Genomic DNA, 19250 nt, shown 5'->3' with positions numbered 1-19250 from the left:
TCAGATGATGCGAGGCGTGATTCGTCGGCCTTCAGCATGACCACCTTTCGCATCACCGTCACGTCCGATACTGTCTGCCCCTGGTGCTACGTCGGCCGTCGACAGCTCCAACGCGCGCAGCAGCTCTGGAGGCAGAGATATCCCGACCGCGCCGACTCCTTCTCCGTCACCTATGCCCCCTTCCAGCTCAACCCGACCTGGCCAAAGGGCCCCGCCTCGAGCAAGGACAAGACGCAGTTCTACCATGAAAAGTTCGGCCCCGAGCGTACCGCCATGATGCAGCAGCGGCTATCGCAGTTTGGCCGCGAGGTCGGCATCGTCTTCAAGTACGGCGGGCGCACCGGCAACACGCGCGACTCGCATCGTCTCGTGCACCTGGCCAAGAGATACGGCGAGGAGGTGGAGCTCAAAACGGTCGACGGCTTGTTTGCCGCCTACTTCGAGAACGAAAAGGACATCACCCAGTACGAAACGCTCAAGGAGGTCGCCACGGCCGCCGGCATCCCGGTCGACGTCTTTCAAACCGCCATCGTCGAGAGCGACTCGGGCGGACCAGAGGTCGACGAAGCCGCCGCGATGGCCAGGCTGAGCGGCGTCTCGGGCGTGCCGGATTACCAGATCCAGGACAGCTTCCGGTTGAACGGCGCTCGGGAGCCCGAGGCATTCGTGGAAATTTTCGAGAAGATCAAGGCGTCGGGAGAGGGAGGCGACTAGATTTAGCTGCACTAGCCGAATGGAAAGCCGAACCGTCGGCGTCAGTAGCCGGCCGAAGTAAAGTAAAGCTCCGTGCGCATGTTCAAGACCGAGTCGCACATCTTGCTTGCGGCAAATCCGGGCACGTACAGGAGCACGCCCAGCTCCTGGCTCGTCCACCAGCTGGCCCTGTCCATGTTGCCGGAGCCGAGAACGAGATAGTCGTGGTCGACCGAGGTCATCTTGAAATGGCTAAAGACCGGCTCGTCGCCGCGACCGTCGAGGGGCTTGTAGTACAATATCTCCAGCCTCCCCAGCGACGCGGCCTGGGCCTCGAGATCCGACCTCTGCCTCTGCCTCTGCCGCTGTCGATACTTCTTGACAAGATGACCGAGGCATCTCGACGTGGTTGTGCCGGCCGTGATGAGCTGCTCGATCAACATCATGTTCTTGCTCGTCCGAATCTGCACGTTGACACCCCGGTCGAGGGCGTCGAGGAGGGCGTCGAGCACAGGCCAGGAGGTCATGTTGGGCGTCAGGATGGCAATGTCACTCTGCGCGTTGGCGAAGAGGGTAAGGAGCGCGCCGTTGAGCGGCGTCATGGGCGGCCTGGACCGCGACAAGAATGGAAAGAAAGTGAAGCGGGGATTTCGGTGGTGCGATGACGGCAGGAATATCGTCGGGACCGGGTGTGGAAAGGCAATCTTGATGGACTGGGTGGTCGACAAGCCACGGCCGTAGGGGCCATCGGACAAGGCAGTGCAGCTCGTGATCGATTCCAACACCTCTCCGTCTCCTTCCGTTGCGGAATGCCTGCTTTGGAAGTTGCCGCCGGTCGCAGCGTTGTTATTGATGTTGGCATTCGGCAACGATCTTGATCTTGACCCGATTTCCCAAACGGCGGCGTGCAAGGACAGCATGGTCGACACGGCCTCCCCCTCCAGCTCGATGCAGCCCTCGAACCAGCGCTCCCAGCTTACGTTGCAGCTGGGGACGAAGGCTCTTGCCTCGTCGACGATGACGTATTTGGGATGGATAACGCTCAGAGGGGTGAAGAAGAGACTCTTGACCGTCAGTTCGATGCCGCCGTCCCGGAGCGAGCTTTCGTCCGGAAGGCCCAGCTTGCGCCATTGGGCTGGCGGATAGATGTGGCCGGCCCTGGAGGAGGTGTGAAAGAGCTTCTGCAGAAGTCCACTGGAAGAAAAACCGATGGTGATGCGTAGCTTTGGCGCGCCGGCGGTGCGGTGCTTTCGCGACGAGGCAAGCTGCCAAAGGGTCTCCCGAAGCGCATCGAGCGTGGGGGAAGCTGCCCAGTAGCAGGTGACGAAGTGAACGGAGTGGGTGGCGGACAGAATGGCCGGAAGGATGGCGCGGGTGAAGATCGAGAGGCCGGTGCCCAGGTCAAGGGATTTCGGGATGCTCGTGGTGATGAGGGACTCTGGATGTGCGACGTGCCGGTTGGGGAAGTCCTGCTGCTGTTCGCTTTGGTGAGACCGCAATAGTTCGAGCCACGGTCTCACGAACGAGGCGGGGAATTCGACTGGTGTTGACATGGGAACTGTGAAATTTGTTCCCGACACGAGGCGAGAAAGGGGGGGGGGGGGGCCGAAGGTTGCAGGTTGGAATATCAAGTGACAAAAACACTGGTATGGAGTACTTGTAATCTGTAAGTACCAGTACATGAATAGGCTCACTATAATACTTGTACAGCAGTGACATGGTACTATTATTACCATGGTAGTAGTAGCGTCTTAGGAAATCCCGCCACTTACCATGACGAGCGAGTCCTGTCCCGCGATGTGCCATGGGAGGAATTGGCCTCTGCCGCGCGAGTAAATCGGCCCCGATTGTGTATAAAGATGTACATGTTATGATACTCCATGTTATGATACTCCATGTAATAACATATACATATGCATGATATTATATATATATTATGTGTTTTAACATATATTAATGTTTTATATTCGTGCATACTCTACAACGCGAACCTTGTCGTGGGGAGTGGTGCTGTTGCAGAGTCAATACAGGGAGCCAGGGCCCGATGATAACCTCTACAGTACTTACTAGTAGGCCGTACAGTACATGTACATATATGTACATTTACTGTAGTTGTACAAGTAGGTATTAATTACTGTAGGTGCAATAAATACAGGTATTCGTGGTACCTTGGCGCAATTACCACCAACTAAAGTCCTTGCCGCCTCCCACCTAAACATAGTGCTGGCTGCAGTGTGCTGTATTTACCCTCCCTCCCGCTTTAACAGCAGCGCTCACCGCCTGTGAGCTCTGCGGCAGAACCCCCCCCCCCCCCCCAGATCAAATGAGCTGGTTCAGCATCGGATCCTCCAACGTCAACTTCGACCTTCACCAGTGACTCGCCCCCCCTCCTCCTCCCCCCCTACAGCCGTCGCGATGATCTCAGGCGTCCTCATTTTCAATCAAAAGGGCGAGAACCTCATCTTCCGCGCCTTTCGCAACGACTGCCGTCCCCGCCTCGCCGACGTCTTTCGCATCCAAGTCATCTCCAACGCACAAGTCCGGTCGCCGATCCTGACGCTCGGCAGCACCACCTTTAGCCACGTCAAACACGAGAACATCTACCTCGTCGCCATCACCAAGAGCAATGCCAATGCCGCCCTCGTCTTCGAGTTCCTCTACCGCCTCATCCAGCTCGGCAAGGGCTACTTTGGCAAGTTCGACGAGGAGGCCGTCAAGAACAACTTTGTCCTCGTCTACGAACTTCTCGATGGTATTATCCTCCTTCTACCCCCCCTCCCCCTCCCTTTGTTCGTCCCCGCACACGACTGGGCATGCACCGTTCGATGCTGCGGGGGAAATGAGAGTAAAGTGATGCGATGCTGACTGATCCGATGATAGAAATCATCGACTTTGGCTATCCCCAAAACACCGAGACCGACACGCTCAAGATGTACATAACCACCGAGGGCGTCAAGTCCGAGGTTCGTCCCGAGGACACGTCCAAGATCACCATGCAGGCTACCGGTGCCCTCTCCTGGCGAAAGGCCGACGTCCGATACCGAAAGAACGAGGCCTTTGTCGACGTCATCGAGGACGTCAACCTCCTCATGTCCGCCACCGGCGCCGTCCTGCGAGCCGACGTGACCGGCCAGATCGTTATGCGCGCCTATCTGTCCGGCACGCCCGAGTGCAAGTTCGGCCTCAACGACCGCCTGCTGCTCGACAACGATGGGCTCCAGAGCTATCCCAGCGGCAACCGCACCGGCTCCAAGGCGACCAAGGCCGCCGCCGGCAGCGTCACCCTCGAGGACTGCCAGTTCCACCAGTGCGTCAAGCTGGGCAAGTTCGACACGGACAGGATCATCAGCTTCGTGCCCCCCGACGGCGAGTTCGAGCTCATGCGCTACCGCTCCACCGAAAACGTCAACCTCCCCTTCAAGGTTCACGCCATCGTCAACGAGGTTGGTCGCACCAAGGTCGAGTACAGCATCGGCGTCAAGGCCAACTTCGGTTCCAAACTCTTTGCCACCAACGTCATCGTCAAGATACCGACGCCCCTCAACACGGCCAAGATTATCGAGCGCTGCACCCAGGGCAAGGCCAAGTATGAACCGAGCGAGAACAACATCGTCTGGAAGATTGGCAGGTTCACCGGCCAGAGCGAGTACGTTCTCAGCGCCGAGGCTCTGCTCACGAGCATGACCAACCAGCGAGCCTGGAGTCGACCGCCTCTGAGCATGAACTTTAGTCTGCTCATGTTTACGAGCTCTGGCTTGCTGGTGCGGTACCTCAAGGTGTTTGAGAAGAGCAATTATTCGAGTGTCAAGTGGGTTCGTTACATGACGAGGGCCGGTTCGTACGAGATAAGGCAAGTCACTCATCGTTACTGTTGTCCAGATGGCGCCTTTTTTGCTGACGAGAAGTTAGGTTTTGACATGATCCCATCACGAGTGCATTGAATGGCGTTTGGGAGTATCTGGGCCGGTAAAATCTTCACCAACTGCGTGCTGCTCTTCATGACCTTTCTTCACGACTCAAGTTTCAAGTGCCAACCACCTGGCGCAAGCAATGCGGACTATTCCTTTGCATCACCATGTTTACCTGTGCTCATCCTTGGGCCCGAGTCGTCCCTCCCTCCTCTTGCCCCGTCCATCGGCCGTTCGATTCGACTTGCGATGGTGATGCCGCCCTTCTCGGCCTCCCACTCGGTTCGACACTACCTGGTGCCACTGGGCAGAATCTCGTCAACATGCACTGCCCCAGACTCCTGCGCGACGCACCACACACAACACCGCACCATTGTCACAGCATGACGCATCTCGCCGTCGATGTCATGTACGCAGAGTGGCGATGGTTATGCGACGAGCGTTGGACATCGGAAATTACCCCCCAGCCCTGGTTTGCAAACTTGCGTACCGACTTGATTGTGCTTGGCTAGATGGGCTCAACTCTCCCGATATCAGCTGGGTGCAGTGTTTCTCCCTGTCACTTTGGTCGCAGATCTGGCGTCTTGGTGGCCCGATAGCTGCCGCTGAAGGCTACTTGAATGGTGCCAAAATGAGAGCACCATCGTAAGGCCTTTCAACAGAATGCTGCAACCCGCTGTGCAGAGTTAAATGAACCTTCTAGAATCGCAAACGGCATCATCTGGCGCGGGGCCAATAAAATAACTCTGGACAGTGGATAGAAGCCATGTCGGTGAGGAAGGGTGTTGTCCAAATTCCACCAATGCACATCACCAGGCCATGCTTCTTTGCACCGGCCGATCTCACTTCCAGCTTGACATGCAGTCTGACCGAAAATGCCTCCTGTCGCGTGGCCGGACACTTCTCATTCCTCGATGCAGCCTAAAAAAAAAGTCCGCATGCCAAGACTTGTCCTGTTTTCTTGAAGTCCTGCGCAATGCCACTGGGAAGAGAAGCTGTATCAGTTCTGCCGCGAGCTGCTCTGTGTGGGATTGCAAGATTCGTGATATCGTCGTGGCGGGCGAATCCCCAGAAACCAGAGTCCTTCCTGATTCGCAAGGACAATGTTATACAGTGTCTCTCTTTCCCATGCCTGCCACAAACCCCGAGCGACTGAAACTTCCTTCGGGGGTGGCGATACGAGATCTGGCCTGTTCTTTCTCCTCAGCGAGATTATGTTGACTTTCACTTGGTCGCTTGCGTCCCGCGATTTTATGGCATGATATTTAGGAACATGTCAAAATGCCTTGTTCCGGCGCGCTATCTTTGGCTTCTTCAATTACACAGAATACTGTCAGGACAATGGCTATGAGAGCAAGTGCATACTCGCCTTCAGATGCGATCAGACCGCAGAACGAAAAAAAGATTTCGATGTGCAAATCTTTGATTGATCAACAGAATCACCACATCCATCTCACGGGCTGGGCTCATCTCCCAGAGTGTCGAATTACTACTTCTCGCGCTCCAGTAGATAACAACGCGAAGGCCTCGTTACCCTAGGCGGAAACATATAATCACTATCATTGCTAAAACCGGGTGACCGCAGTGTCCTTGTCAAGGAATCTACAAGCAACCGTCCGGTATTAGGGACGGCATATCCTATGTCACCGCTGGGTCCTGAAACAAGAAATCCTGCGGCCGCTCGCCATCTGCGTGCCAACCCAAAGCCTAGTTTTCTACGCTGAATACCAGGGTAGTCAACTCACCCCTGCCTACTCTGGCGACGATTGCCAACACAGCCGAACCGATTATTAAAAAGTTCTGCCCCTAGTGCCCCGAGCCCTTTCGGTTTGCATTTACCATTCTCAGCCTCACCTGGCCAGATACTTTTGGTCATGCAACTCGCCGAGACATACAGTACATCCTCTGCGGAACCTGTCGTCATCACCAATGCCCGAATCAGTCAGCCGCCTCACCTGAGTGATCACCAACCTTCAGCGCTGCCAAGCCTTGTGCACACCGACCTGTCCATTATTGGCTGCTGAACTATTCTCATCCTTCTGATACGGGAGAAGCAAGCGAGAAGCGAGAAGAAGGAAAATGGTTCCATTAAGATGTGCATCTGCTCGACGGTTCATTACCATCACAGCCCCCCTTGTCCTCGGCCCTCCTTTTTTTTTACGAATGGCTACCCATACTGTCCGTGTCCGGGTTCTGCCGTCAACGCGATGAAGAACCTGCCCGTGGCTCCTTGCACCAATGCCCTGTTGTGGACCGCCAGCGGCGTCAGCGACGGGACCCGGTGTCCATTGCTCTCACGATTCACAACCGCCGAGTTGGGCCCATGCGTTGCGAGCCATAAACGTAGTGGAGGGATTTGCTGGTCTGGGGACCTCGGCGAGAGGCGGGTGTGCTGTAAGTTAAAGCGAGGCGGGAACGTGTATAGCGCAAGCACGAACCCAACGGTTGGATGTCCCGACACAATCTGCTACCATGCTGTCGTAGGCTGGCACGGGGATTTGAAAACAGGCGGCCTGAAGATATAAGAATGGATGTTATTGTGATGTGTACAACTAACCACGACTGCATCATGGCATGGGGGAGGTTTCATCTAGTCCGACAGGGAGGGAGGCGATATTCATCACCATACCTCCTCGCCTGTCTTAACCCCCCCCCCAGACTTGCTGTCGCATTACCAAGTTCTTTCAGCTGCGGCATCCCTACGAAATCTGCGGCCCAGCGTGGCTCAGCCCTGCCGGATGGCGACGCACCCCAAGCCGCCTGGCCACGGTGCTCAAAAGTCATCCTCGGGCACGCATCACCCAGGCCGACAACCCCGAGCGACATCCCAAAGCTCCCACCTTGCTTCACTCCCTCGTGCCGATCACTGAAACGGCGGTCTCCTGAAGAGAAGGAAGCGGGGGAGGGATACTGAGGCGGAATACCAGGCGAAAAAATCAAGGCTGCCACGTGTCGATGCCAATAATACCGCGTCACAGCCGAGATTGGCTACTGTCTTGTCCAGTACTTCGACAGGTGCTGGAGCCCTGATCGTGACGGACTCGCTCATCATGCTGCCGTCTGCTCTCTGAAATCGAGGCGTATCCAGCGCCGTGCGTCAACCAGAGGCCGGTATTCAGTCCGCCAAAACGCGAGAGACACGCGAGTTGTGCTGTGTGACCAACTCGGAGGAGGCCTCGATGCCGTAAGGGTATAAATAGGGCAGCCGTCGATCGGGGACGCTTCAAGGTCTTAGCAGAACAAAACAAAGCAAGAGAGTCAAGACAGTACACGACCAGACCAAACCTCGCCCTACTCACTACACTTGTGCTCAACACATCCTCCATCGATCAGCGGGAGTCCAGAACGGGATAGGTAGCTCCACATCTGCCACAATCCTGCTGTGTGAGCCTTCATTGTCGACCCCGAACTTCCCTATCGTCGAGCAAGCAAAAATCATGTGTACCGACAGATGCATCATCCTCGCTTGCGGGCACAACATCAAGTCGTGCGATCGCTGCTCCAAGAATCCAGCATCCGACGGACGACCCGCGTCTGCTTGCAAAAAGTACAAATACGAACCCATCGAGCATGAGGGACCCGCGTCAAGAACCGGGTCGCCGTCGTGTCCGCTGCTACCAAACTGTCCTTATTGGCAACGCGACGGTCGGTGGAATTGCTGCGAGTGTGGGAAAGTGATGAACACCAAGGCTCGCTGCGGCTGCGAGATGACGGTTGGGGGCACGTTGATTCAGTGCCAACACATGTGCTGCTCTGGCTGTCCGCGAGGGAGCTGGCGGATGCAAAGCTATGGCTTCATACGGGAGGGCGGTTGACTACATCCCCTGCTGTCATGGTGAAAGGCACAGCCTAGGCTTTTGATCCGACGAGCTGCCAGAATGATAAGTCGCTCCAGACCCCCATCCGTTGGAATAGAGTCATAGGGGAAATTTTGTCCTGTCCTTGAAGCAGTATCATGTTTGATCCTAAATTTTATGTTGCCTTCTGCGTGCGACGCAATGGTTGCCAGGTCACTGAAATGCTGGGGCAGACAAGACATGAAACTGGCAATCTCCCGGCTCGAGAAGCTGCATCATGCACGTTGGATAGGGAGTAATGGATATGAGAATCTTCGAATGTCTTGAGACAGGGTCGGTGGACCAGATCCAGAATTTCGGATATGGTAGGTAACATGCCCTGCAGGCCTGCAGGGAAACGTTGGACAAACGAACAAAACACTGGCGGCAAAAGTCGAGGATAAAAAATTGCACCTACACGCACTTCCATCGCCTCCGACCGTGTTGATGAATGCTCCAGTCATGTATATGATCGAACCAGGCCATTAAATAAGCATAGAACGCTGCCTCCACATTGAGACGGCATTGCAAAGTGCACACTGTCCAGGTCCCAACGACTGGTAGGGCCCTGATCCGGCATGACAGGCGTCGACTTTTCGGCGCGTGTGCGACACATTACTGTTCTCGTCACAGAGTGGCCCGCCTTGCATCTGGGCGTCGAGACGTATCGGCGAGCTGCAGTATCGAAAACAGTGCATGTCTCGCAAGTCTCTCGGTCGGCTTCATCGTTCGGCAGTCGAGCTTTTCTCAAGCGATCGCCAAGATGGCCGCCCTGCGAGATTCGACACACCCACAACGACCTCGGCCACAGATCAGTAGAGGGGCATCGCCCAGTTCTGTCTCGTCCAATGAGTCGTCTGGCCATTGAAATCCACTACCGTGATTCCCCCCGAGACATCGAGAAGCAGTCCCAAGCTCCCGTGTGATCCAGTCTACCGCACCGGTGCCGTGGTTGTGGGTATCGGGTGCGGCAAGTTGCTTGTTCCTCCGATTGGGCATATATCATGGCAGTCCGGGATTCGCGAATGAATCATTTCGGCTATAAATCCGTCAGAGAGGAAAGTAAATAGCAGAGCACGGCTCTCACTCGATGGCGAGCCAGTCAAAAGGCTGCGGGCACAAAAGCGAGTTCTCATGTTGTGAATCACCGGTTGGTCTCCTCGACCAGAACATAAAAGGCGATGCGCTGCTCGCCGAGGCCCATTATCAAGACGGTTTCCTCGGCCGCAAAACTCCCGTCGACGTTGGCCTATGCATGCTCTGCAGAAGGGAGAAGCACCTGCTGGTGAGAAACGTCACGACATACTACCCACCCGCCCCGTGCGAACCATGTGCAGAGGAGAGCCGCGGGAACATGTGTGTGGGCACACGTCAATCAGATGGTTCTATTGCCGGCACGCGAAATACGACGCGACCTCTGGACGTAGGAACAGCTGCAACGACGCGGACATTGGGCAAACACGACATGGCAGAAGTGACTGCCCATTGCAAAACTGTGCTTTCAAGGCCAAGGGTGGACGGTGGGTCTGCTGCCAGTGTAGACAAGGCCCGAACACGACCGGCTGGTGTGTGCAGAAGGTGCAGCGGTCAGAGACGAACAGGTCCTCGGAGAAGGATGAGCGGAAAGAGAGGACATGCGACCACGGCTGCTGCGAAGACTGCTTCCAAAGTTGTGAGTGTTCGCGGTTGTCCAATGATACTTTCTCTTGGTTTGCTAACAAGTCAGCAGTGCAAGGAAAGGTAGCGGCGGACTGAGGAGGAAGGGCATCGCGGTACGGTAGAATCGAGGCCTGAAAGGCAACTCAGGAACAACGATTGTGCAATAGTGCCCCAGACTCGTACGTGTACGCATGTACGATAAACCTTGTTGAGGGGCCGTGCAACCTTCATAGTTTGTGGGATAGATGGCCATGCGGAGACGTATCGACGGATGGGCGAGTGGAAACAATCTACCGTACGGAGTAGAGAGAGCGAGCGAGTGAAGGACGGCGCATGCTCCGGGTACGTGTACGACATGCGACAGAAACCAACACTTGGTTCGCCGTACTCCGTATTATTATTGTACACGGCTGATTTCATCGTCCGAACCGGACGGATGCGGCTAGCAGGAGCCAGGCACCAAAAATAGTCGCAGCCACGGCCTGCTGGGGGACGATCCCCTGGTCGGGGCCGTCACAGAGTGGCCAGGCTGTTGGCCAACAAGGTGAGGCGGGAGGCGTGTCTCGGCCGGAATATTTCTCTTGCGCACAGCCGACCAGTCTGGTTGATTTGTCACTTGATGCTCGCCACATCGAGTGAGGGAATCGTTCACTGGTGTTGTTTTGCAATATTACCGAGCACGGTGTCACGGCTGCGAGGCAGCAGCAGCAGCGATTCCGTCGGCTGGCCCATCGGAATTCAGCTTGGCGAGCCACGTGTGCGAGAATGTGATTGTGCTGCGGCGGGCTGAGACTCCTCCAGAGCTCCGAGCTCTGAACTCCGATTGCTGGCTCGCCGACCTGGTGGCCTGCATTCCAGGCAAAGGGGGAGGGAGCGCGGGGACGGCTGACTCGCCGGCGGGCCATGTCTCATCGGCAACGAACGTAGACGCCGCGGCGGAGAGGTTAGTTGGCACGGACAGAGGGGCGGGAGGCGTTGCATAGCTAGCTATCCAGCTGTACTCCGTACCGAGTACGTGATGCCAGACCATGAGCCCATCTCATGCTCACCAGAGCAGTGCCATGGACATTCATACCTCGCAACGCAACGCAGGGGTCCGAACAAAGCATCGATCGCGTGTTTCGCACTGATTTTTTTATGCCGACGGATCGTCAGTGGCGAATCAATTGTCGGATGGTCCCAGCGGGGCGCGGACGTAGGGGGCGCGGATGCAGGGCCGGTATTGACAAGGTCGGTTCTGCCTCATCACTACCTGCTGGGCTTAGTGCTGATGGGGAACGGGGCAGGGGTGATGCCTCAGGGCTGCGCTGGTGATGCACGGTCGCACATGGCACTGCTCCACCAAGTCTGCACGATGCCACCGCATACGTGGTCCGGACGTGCCCCCTGCGGCCGATTTCGTTGACGCAGGTGCTAGCATTCAAAAACATGCTCGGGATGAGCCCAAGTGGGAATCCTGGTGCATGTACGAGCAGGTACGAGATGCCGTACGGGCGGAACGCGCTCGTAGGCCGCACCGTAACCCGCCCTCGTCCGCCGTCCTTGTCCATGCAGTTCGTGTGGTCGTTGTGGCGGTGGGACAACGGTGAAGATGGGCATCGAGGCGAAGAGTCAAAAGCGATGGCGGCGATTGCTGCGAGACTCGTCGGCGATGTCGTATCCGGGGTACTCTGTACTTGTACTGCAGAGCGAGTCAAGGCCGCCATGTGTATCCTCCTCCCCCTCACGCTGGAGGAACGTTGAGGACGATAGGCTCAGGGAAGTGCCGATGCGCTTGTGCTGGCGTGAGTCTGGAGATGCCTGAGCGAGGTGGGAAAGTCAGGTTTGACTGATACCGACCCCGAGCTGGCGCCCCTTCCCTCGCTCGCATATCTTGTGCAAGTACGGAGTAGTGCAGTGGCTACTGTGACGTACATGCCGCAAGTGCACCTGCTTCAGGACTAACGGTGTGAGTACCCACTAGCGCACTTGCGTGAAGTTTGTCACCTACAGCATTACGGAGTACTTGAACCTATACATGTATTACTCCGTATAGAGTACATGGAAGCTATCAACTCGTACCTTCCTCGCGAGGCTGTGTAATTATTAGTCGTTCCTACTCCGTGCAGTGCAGGTACAGCGAGTACAACTACAGGCACAGCAAGTACACCTACACGTACAGCAAGTACATGTACGTTGTGGCCTCTGCGCAAGTGACACGAAGGCTGGTACCTCCGGGTTCGAGTACATGTGCTGTACATACCTCGTCGCCATCGAATGCGTGCTGCGCGTGTTACGCAGGAGTACCATCAAGTTTTGGTACATGCATTTCGGTAATGCATGTATGAAGTACGGTACCTAGAGAGTTTGGAGTATAACAGCAAGTACGTGCGCCTACACCGACAGTACTTGCTTGCAAGTACAGTAATATGTACTTACTTGTACTGTACTTACCTAGTACTTACACCTACTTACTTACTTATACTTGTATTTATACTGTAATAATCCGTATTTGCACCTTCCGAGCCCCACCTTCACCAACATCCGCTCCGGCCGAATAACGCTGCGCACCAGGCAGGCCATTTATTACAAGTACATGCTTGTCCTCTCCTGTCCATTCCTCATTGTTCATCCCATCACCCAGTATATCCCCTTCTCCTGTTGCTTCCTCGTCATCTCTTCGCACTCACCTAAACTCTCGTCCTATTACTGTTCGTCGTCCGTCGTCATCGACAACAGGCAATTCATCGAGAAATCTACCTGTTTACGCCGTCGTCGGACCGTCCCCACCAACCATCGGTGTTGCACCAGGCGACGATACTCGAGCAACCAAAACAGTGCTTCGGTTCCCGACAAAATACCAAACAGGCGGAGCATTCCCGTACTTTGCCATCTCATCACCTGCCAGGTTCCCTCGGCAATAGTGTACTCCACCCAGTCTGGGAGGCATTGCCACCATCAGCAAGTGCAGCTAGTGCCGCGGTCCAGCTCTCGACGCCTCGAAACGTCCGCCCTTTCGTCACTCGCGCAAAAGATGCCCATTTCGCTCGAGTCGGCTCGTCCCATCATGGCCCCGTCGGTATGTTTACTTTCCTGGGCATAATATAACATGTTTACCTCTGTAAAGTCCTTCCGAGCTTGACTTTATTGTCTTGCATTGTCTTGGTCCTTCTCGTCGTTGCCCGGCTTATTGTTCGTGACCCACGCCGTCAGCTGTCTTACCCTCCCTTTGCTTTCCTCGCTCTGCATCTCACCTTGCCCTTGCTTCCTGCATCCCATCCTCTTCAACTTCACCTCTCCGACACGCATTCTCTCCTCTTTCCCCAATGTCACTGGCACCTTTCCTTCATTCATTCGCTCCTGTTGAAACTCGCAACCTGACGTCCACCTGCTCATCATCATGCATCACCAGCCGCCTCGAACGTCGCTTCGCTTCAGCACCTACAGCATGGCGGCACCATCGTTGACGCCCACGACCCAAACCTCGGACTCGGCGCAGGCCGAGATTCGCGACATCGCCGTCGGCCTGGATCGCATGGAGAACAAAGCCCTCTCATCCCAACGTGTGATGCTGAGCGACGAGCAGTCGGACAACCTGAGCAAGCTGGCGCTCGGCGCAAAGCTGGAGCGAGCCCTTGAACGTCGAATGAGCGGTCAGGATGCCGTGATGCGGCCGCGGCCGCGATCCAAGAACATGAGCATCAACATCACGGTCACGGAGCATCAGCAACTGTCCGAAAAAGTCTAGGAAGCCCATCTGGACTCGGTTGGAAGCGACGGGCCATGCCATTCTTCCGTTTCATCACCAGCAGTCGGCACTGTCATGTATTCGCCTGTTTTCTGCCTCACGACGCTTTCGACGTATTTTTCAGCCTGCATGTCCATTTTCCGGAGCCGAGGATCTGTCAACAATGACTCCCAGGAGGAAGCTTGGGGGAAGTGAGGCAGTGTGCCTGCGGGAGGGCGGGGAAGTGGAGGGGCGCCGTTGCCAAGGTGGGGGAGCGGTTTCAACGACTCTCTGACAACTTCACCACCGGAACGGGCGTTTGTTGCTTGATGACGTTTGTCGCCCCGAAATTGGCATTTGGTGCGCGAGTGCCAACGAATGGTTCAACGTCGGTTTTTTCCTCTCTCTCTGCGTTGCGGCTTTGCTTTTGCATGCTGCCATGCGAGTGTATGTAAGATGAGCATCAGGCCAGAGCATCGGGATACCGGCGTTATGGGAATAGTGTCTCGGTGACGCTTTTTTTCTTTGTTTCTTTTCATTTGCCCGCCTGCCCCTTTTACATTAGCACCAACGATATCCAATGGGACACACTTTGCGGCTTCGTACCTACCACATGACGTATCGCACAGCCGGAAATGAGAGCGAAAGAGATTGAGTGATTTTGATACTAACCAGTGGCATGCTAGTCGATCAAAGATCGGCATGTCTGAGATGAGAATTGCACCCTTTGGCCGCAATCATGATCCCACCGCCACGCAAGGCTGGGTGGGGGTTTGAGCTGGAACGTTCATTGCATATGTACGGAGTATTGGTCATCATCTTTATGCGGCATACTTGCTCGTCCTTTCTTTTATATATATATATATATTGCTATCAGTCACATCATACAAGACCCCAACACGCCGAGACTCGAGGTTGTGGGCAATGGGAAGGGAAAGTTGCATTGTCATCGTGCGCCATCTCGCCGTCTGACGTTTAATCTTCGATCCTGGACGATCATGACGTGCGATAGTCCGAAAAGACACGTCATGATTTGCATCCTGCTTTCTCCGTATCATGCCCTCTCCATGTTCGGCTAAGCACAGACATGAAGGAAGGATCGCAACGATGGCCTCATTGCTCTGCCGGTCGACGGTGTAGCCTCACCATTTCTGGCCCTGTGAGCTGCCGTGGAGGTTCAGCATGCTCAATGCATCTTCTTCTTCTCAATCGAGCTGTCAATCTCCTTCAGCAGGCCCACGAGCTCCGCCTCCTCACCCTCGACCTCGAGTCCGCTCTTCACCCACTCCCTCGCCTCTTCCAGCCGGCCCATCTCGACGAGGCAACGACCCCTCCTCCACCAGCCCTTGGCGTTGCCTACCCTCCGCGCCTCGACGCTAGCCTCGGCATCGACGGCGCCTTCGGGCCAGTTCTGGAGGGCCATGTGCGCCTGCGCACGGTTGGCGAGCAGGCCGCTCACTTCTTCCCTCACGAGGGCCGCAGGCTCCCACATGGGCCGAGTGAGGGCCATCTGGATGCCGAGCGTGTAGAGACGCACGGCATCGGCGTACTTTTGCTTTCGGTATTCGGCGTTTCCGTTGTCGCGCAGCTTCGTGATGTTGCCCGACCGCTTCGGGTTGACCGGGATCGGCGGAGGCGGCACGCCGTTGCCGTCGACGGAGAGGAGGGCGCGGTGCAGGCTGTTGAGTTGCTCGAGTTCGGCGTCGAGGGCGCGAGAGGGCTTGTGCGAGGAGATGGCCTTGGACTGCGGGTTCATCTGCAGCGGTAGGAGGTCGAAGTGGTCGAGGTCGGACATGGCTGCGACGGTGGACGTCTAGACGTCCGAAGGATGATAGGAGTCGGTTGGGTATATTCGTGCGCGCTCTGATTTGGTGCAGTGTGATATGGACTGGGAATTGAACGTCGGAGAGCGGCGTTGCCGGCTCAAGATGCGGATGGTATGGCGAGAAGGACAGCGGCTAGCGGGCGGGTTGACGAAAAGGAGTTGCGAGATTAATAGAGTGCAGATTATCCACTGGTACCTGCGCTACCACTTCGTAGATTCGATCCAACAAGAAGGACACCTCGCACCATTCGAGCCTATTGTTCGCGGTGGCTTATCTTATCAGCATGTGACTGTGGGGTATTAGTTTTCGCCGTTTCTAAGTACTCCGTACTCCGTAATACACCTTACTCAGTACTTATACACCTACAGTAATTACTCCGTACTTACGGAGTACGTGGGTGTAGGTTTACTCCGTAATACAGAGTGCGGTTGTTAACCCATCTCCGTACTCTGCTTACTATTGTTACTTTGCACCTAAATGGAGATCAAATGGACGTGACCAGGACGTCACAGTGTACCAGCTGGCGCCCAGTAGTACAAGTACTTGATATCAGCTCAAGTGCGAGGTTGCTGCTCTCATCGCTTTGCACACGTTGCGGATTTAAAATATCAAGCAAGCTTATAAAACAACATTCACATACAGCAAAAGAACCCAAGTTTGGGTCCACTGAAAGGAAGCACACATAATCATGACCAAATAATTTGCAGTAGAAGTGATCGGCGGCGGAGTGTCACCGAAGGCAACCTCGCACTCGGTTACGGATAGCAACTTGCGACACGGGAGCTGCGCTTTTGGTGAACCGTGCTCATCTGCCACAGGAATATCAAGTGCCCAGCTCTTCCAAGCTTCGACCCATCACGCACCTACACCTATGCTGCCGATGCACGCCACTATTACACCACGACGACCTGTGTGTTGAAGTTCGTAATAGGTTCCATTCCCTTTTCTACTCCGAGTATGCCAAATGCCAGTCACCCCTCCATCGGTGTGCGAGAGAGGAGTCACATATTTTGCCGTCCACCGTTCTTCCCATCGCCACCACGTTCCCTTCCCCCCCCACCGAGTGTTCCCTCCAGACGACGTCCTGCCAATGCCAGAGGTGGCATCATTGAGTACAGCCGTATGGGCTGACGAGACGGTCCTCCTGTTCTACGCCCGTCAGGGCGTGGCACCATGTCCCCTGCGTCGTCCTCACGCAGCATCGTGTTTCGAGCTTGTTTGGTTCAGTGCTATATTCGTTTGTGCACGGGTGCCGACGACGAGATTCATGTAGAACATTTAGAATAACCATCCGCCACCATCCCATAAGCCACTGCCCTTGCCATTACTCGGCAAATAAGGTGTAATCCGTTGTGAACCGCCGCGCCAATCTAATGAACCGCACGAGAAAGGACAAGACAATGCGAAGCTACCGAGACCGGTCAGGGTCGGGGTATTGCCTAGTATCCGTAGGCAGCCAGGGCCTTGGCAGTCTCGGGCTTGACGGTAGCGTTCTTCTTCGCATCCGACAGTTGTCGCGCAGCAACCTTCTTGCGCTCGTAGTAGGCGGCGCCCTTGGCCTTTCTTCGCTCCTCCAACCTGTGCTTTCCGTCAGCAAGAGGACCGCCAACGGGTGCGAGTCGCCGGGCGGCGCGACATACCGAGCAACAACATCCTGGTACTTCCAGCCAACCTCGTGGCTGAGACGACCGACGGTGCAGTACTTGCGGCCGGGCTGGAGTCGGAGGACACGCAGCGCCTGGGGGACGACCATCTTCTTCTGCTTGTCGTAGGGAGGGGGGACGCCCTCGAAGACCTTGAGGCGCTCGAGAGCGGCAGCACCCCGAGCCGTCTTGTGGGGGACCATGCCACGGACCGCCTTGTAGAAGATTCGGGAGGGAGCACGGAAGTGGAAGGGACCTGCGGGCTGTTAACAAGGCGTCGCGCGGGCCAGCATCGGAAGGAGAACTGACCACCGCGGGTGGGGTTGTATCGGGTCATCTTGCGCAGGTAGGCGTGGTACTTGACTGTGGAAACCATCAGCTTGCCGTCGCTTCATTCGGAGTAGATGGCCCTCCTCGTCTCGGGTTGGGTGTTGGTGTCGACACCATCGGATCGAGGGGTTCATCGTCGGGAGAGGGCGGAAAACACATACGCTTGGCGCGGAAGAACTCGCCAGAGATGTTGAGGGCCTCGCAGCGAACGATGACGATCTTCTGGCCGTTCAGGAGCTGCTTGGCGACGATGCTGGCGAGGCGGCCGAGAAGGTGGCCCTTGCCATCGATGACGACCTGGAAGGAAGCGGCCAAGTTAGTCAAGTTCCCAAGCGCAGAATCCATGCCGCCGGGGAGCTGCGAGGCCGATGCGGAGGGGCGACAGGAATGGATGGCCAATTTTGCATCGTCCTCTCCGTGTCTGCGCCTGCTCTGCATCCGCGTGCGCCCGAGGCAGGAAAACCGATGAGTGGTTTACTCACAACCGGTTCGAACGACGACATCGTATCGGCTTCCTTGACGGCGAAAGGAAAACGAGAGGATAGGCGACGGCTCGTTGACGACGTGAACAAACTCTCCAACCGAACCGGCGAGAATTTGTTGCTGTACTGCTAGGGTTAGTCGTCCCTGGGCGAGGATGTTGTTGCAGTAGTGGTCGCGATATGACTGACGGCGAGAAAATCCAAGTTCCCCAGGGCTCGTTGTGCCTTTGGGTCAATAATCACTAACCAAATGGGGGAAGGTGGCATTTTTGAAGAAGCGAGCGAGGGCTCACAGGCAGAATGTGTATTAGGGCTGCAAGACCTACCCACATTGGCCGTAGTTTTGCCAACCACTGTATGAACGACGGTCCCACAAGTACTTAGGTAATGCACTGCGCTGTACGGAGTACGGAGTACGGAGTAATACGGAGTGCTTGTATTATTATTACTCCTTACTGAGCAGTTGCGAGTCCTCCGTATTACTGCACTTCAGTACGGAGAAAGTAAGTACTTTAAGCACTTACATGTACTTACTTACTGTAAGTACTCAACGGAGTACAGTACTTACTCCATACTCTGTACTCTGTGCTCCGTACAGTCCTGCACATTACTCCGTAATTACTTACTGTAAGTACGTTGTAATACATGTACAAGTACTGTACACCACAAGCAGGAGTCAATAGGTGTGTCCGTACGGAGTACTTGCGGCATATGGGTCTCCCCACGTGACACTACTGGGACGTGAACAAGTTGACGTGACCGTCCCAAGTACAAGTAATTACTATTTTACTCCTGTACTCCGTACTTACAGTACAAGTCATACCACTAGTGCACTTACGGTTCGGAGCTTGTACTCCGTTCTTTCAGTGATTACAGATTGGTACTCAGTACGGAGTACTGTACTTAAGTACTCTGCACTTCTCATTGCTGGATGCATACTTCTGTCCATCAGGTCGTGGAGGTGTAGGTACTTGGAAATGCAAGTGCTTGAGTACAGTTGGCGTCACCAGCTGGGAAGTTCTCCTGTATTATTCTGTACTGCTGATCAAGTAAGTACAGGTGCTGATAGTAATTATGTACTGTATTTCCAAGTACGGAGTACCATGCGTATACTTTCTTGCAAGTAATTACGTGCAAGTAATACGGAGTACTGCGTTCACCTGCATG

General features: G+C 55.4%; 6 protein-coding genes across 6 annotated transcripts; 3 read left to right on the top strand and 3 right to left on the bottom strand.

Annotated features, from left to right (window-relative positions):
* Window positions 1–36: 36 nt before the first annotated feature.
* Window positions 37–714, top strand: DCS_04182 (DSBA oxidoreductase; the record flags this gene model as incomplete). The annotated part of the gene is made up of 1 exon (XM_040801494.1): window positions 37–714. The coding sequence occupies one exon, from the start codon at window positions 37–39 to the stop codon at window positions 712–714; it is 678 nt and encodes a 225-aa protein (XP_040656527.1).
* A 41-nt stretch (window positions 715–755) lies between these two features.
* DCS_04181 (phospholipase D) lies at window positions 756–2246 on the bottom strand (the record flags this gene model as incomplete). Its single annotated transcript, XM_040801493.1, has 1 exon — window positions 756–2246. One exon carries the CDS (start codon window positions 2244–2246, stop codon window positions 756–758), a length of 1491 nt encoding a protein of 496 aa, XP_040656526.1.
* Window positions 2247–3108: 862 nt separating this feature from the next.
* Window positions 3109–5113, top strand: DCS_04180 (adaptor protein complex AP-2, medium chain; the record flags this gene model as incomplete). The annotated part of the gene is made up of 3 exons (XM_040801492.1): window positions 3109–3445; window positions 3574–4527; window positions 4722–5113. 3 exons carry the CDS (start codon window positions 3109–3111, stop codon window positions 5111–5113), a joined length of 1683 nt encoding a protein of 560 aa, XP_040656525.1.
* Window positions 5114–13475: 8362 nt separating this feature from the next.
* DCS_04179 (uncharacterized protein) lies at window positions 13476–13823 on the top strand (the record flags this gene model as incomplete). The annotated part of the gene is made up of 1 exon (XM_040801491.1): window positions 13476–13823. One exon carries the CDS (start codon window positions 13476–13478, stop codon window positions 13821–13823), a length of 348 nt encoding a protein of 115 aa, XP_040656524.1.
* A 1165-nt stretch (window positions 13824–14988) lies between these two features.
* On the bottom strand, window positions 14989–15597 carry DCS_04178 (tetratricopeptide repeat domain containing protein; the record flags this gene model as incomplete). Its single annotated transcript, XM_040801490.1, has 1 exon — window positions 14989–15597. One exon carries the CDS (start codon window positions 15595–15597, stop codon window positions 14989–14991), a length of 609 nt encoding a protein of 202 aa, XP_040656523.1.
* A 1470-nt stretch (window positions 15598–17067) lies between these two features.
* Window positions 17068–18104, bottom strand: DCS_04177 (Ribosomal protein L13, eukaryotic/archaeal; the record flags this gene model as incomplete). Its single annotated transcript, XM_040801489.1, has 5 exons — window positions 17068–17206; window positions 17269–17527; window positions 17581–17634; window positions 17763–17898; window positions 18084–18104. 5 exons carry the CDS (start codon window positions 18102–18104, stop codon window positions 17068–17070), a joined length of 609 nt encoding a protein of 202 aa, XP_040656522.1.
* Window positions 18105–19250: the final 1146 nt, after the last annotated feature.

Source organism: Drechmeria coniospora, chromosome 02, assembly GCF_001625195.1.
Source record: "Drechmeria coniospora strain ARSEF 6962 chromosome 02, whole genome shotgun sequence".
NCBI classification, from domain to species: Eukaryota; Fungi; Ascomycota; class Sordariomycetes; order Hypocreales; family Ophiocordycipitaceae; genus Drechmeria; species Drechmeria coniospora.
This window is presented reverse-complemented; position numbering and strand designations above follow the sequence as displayed.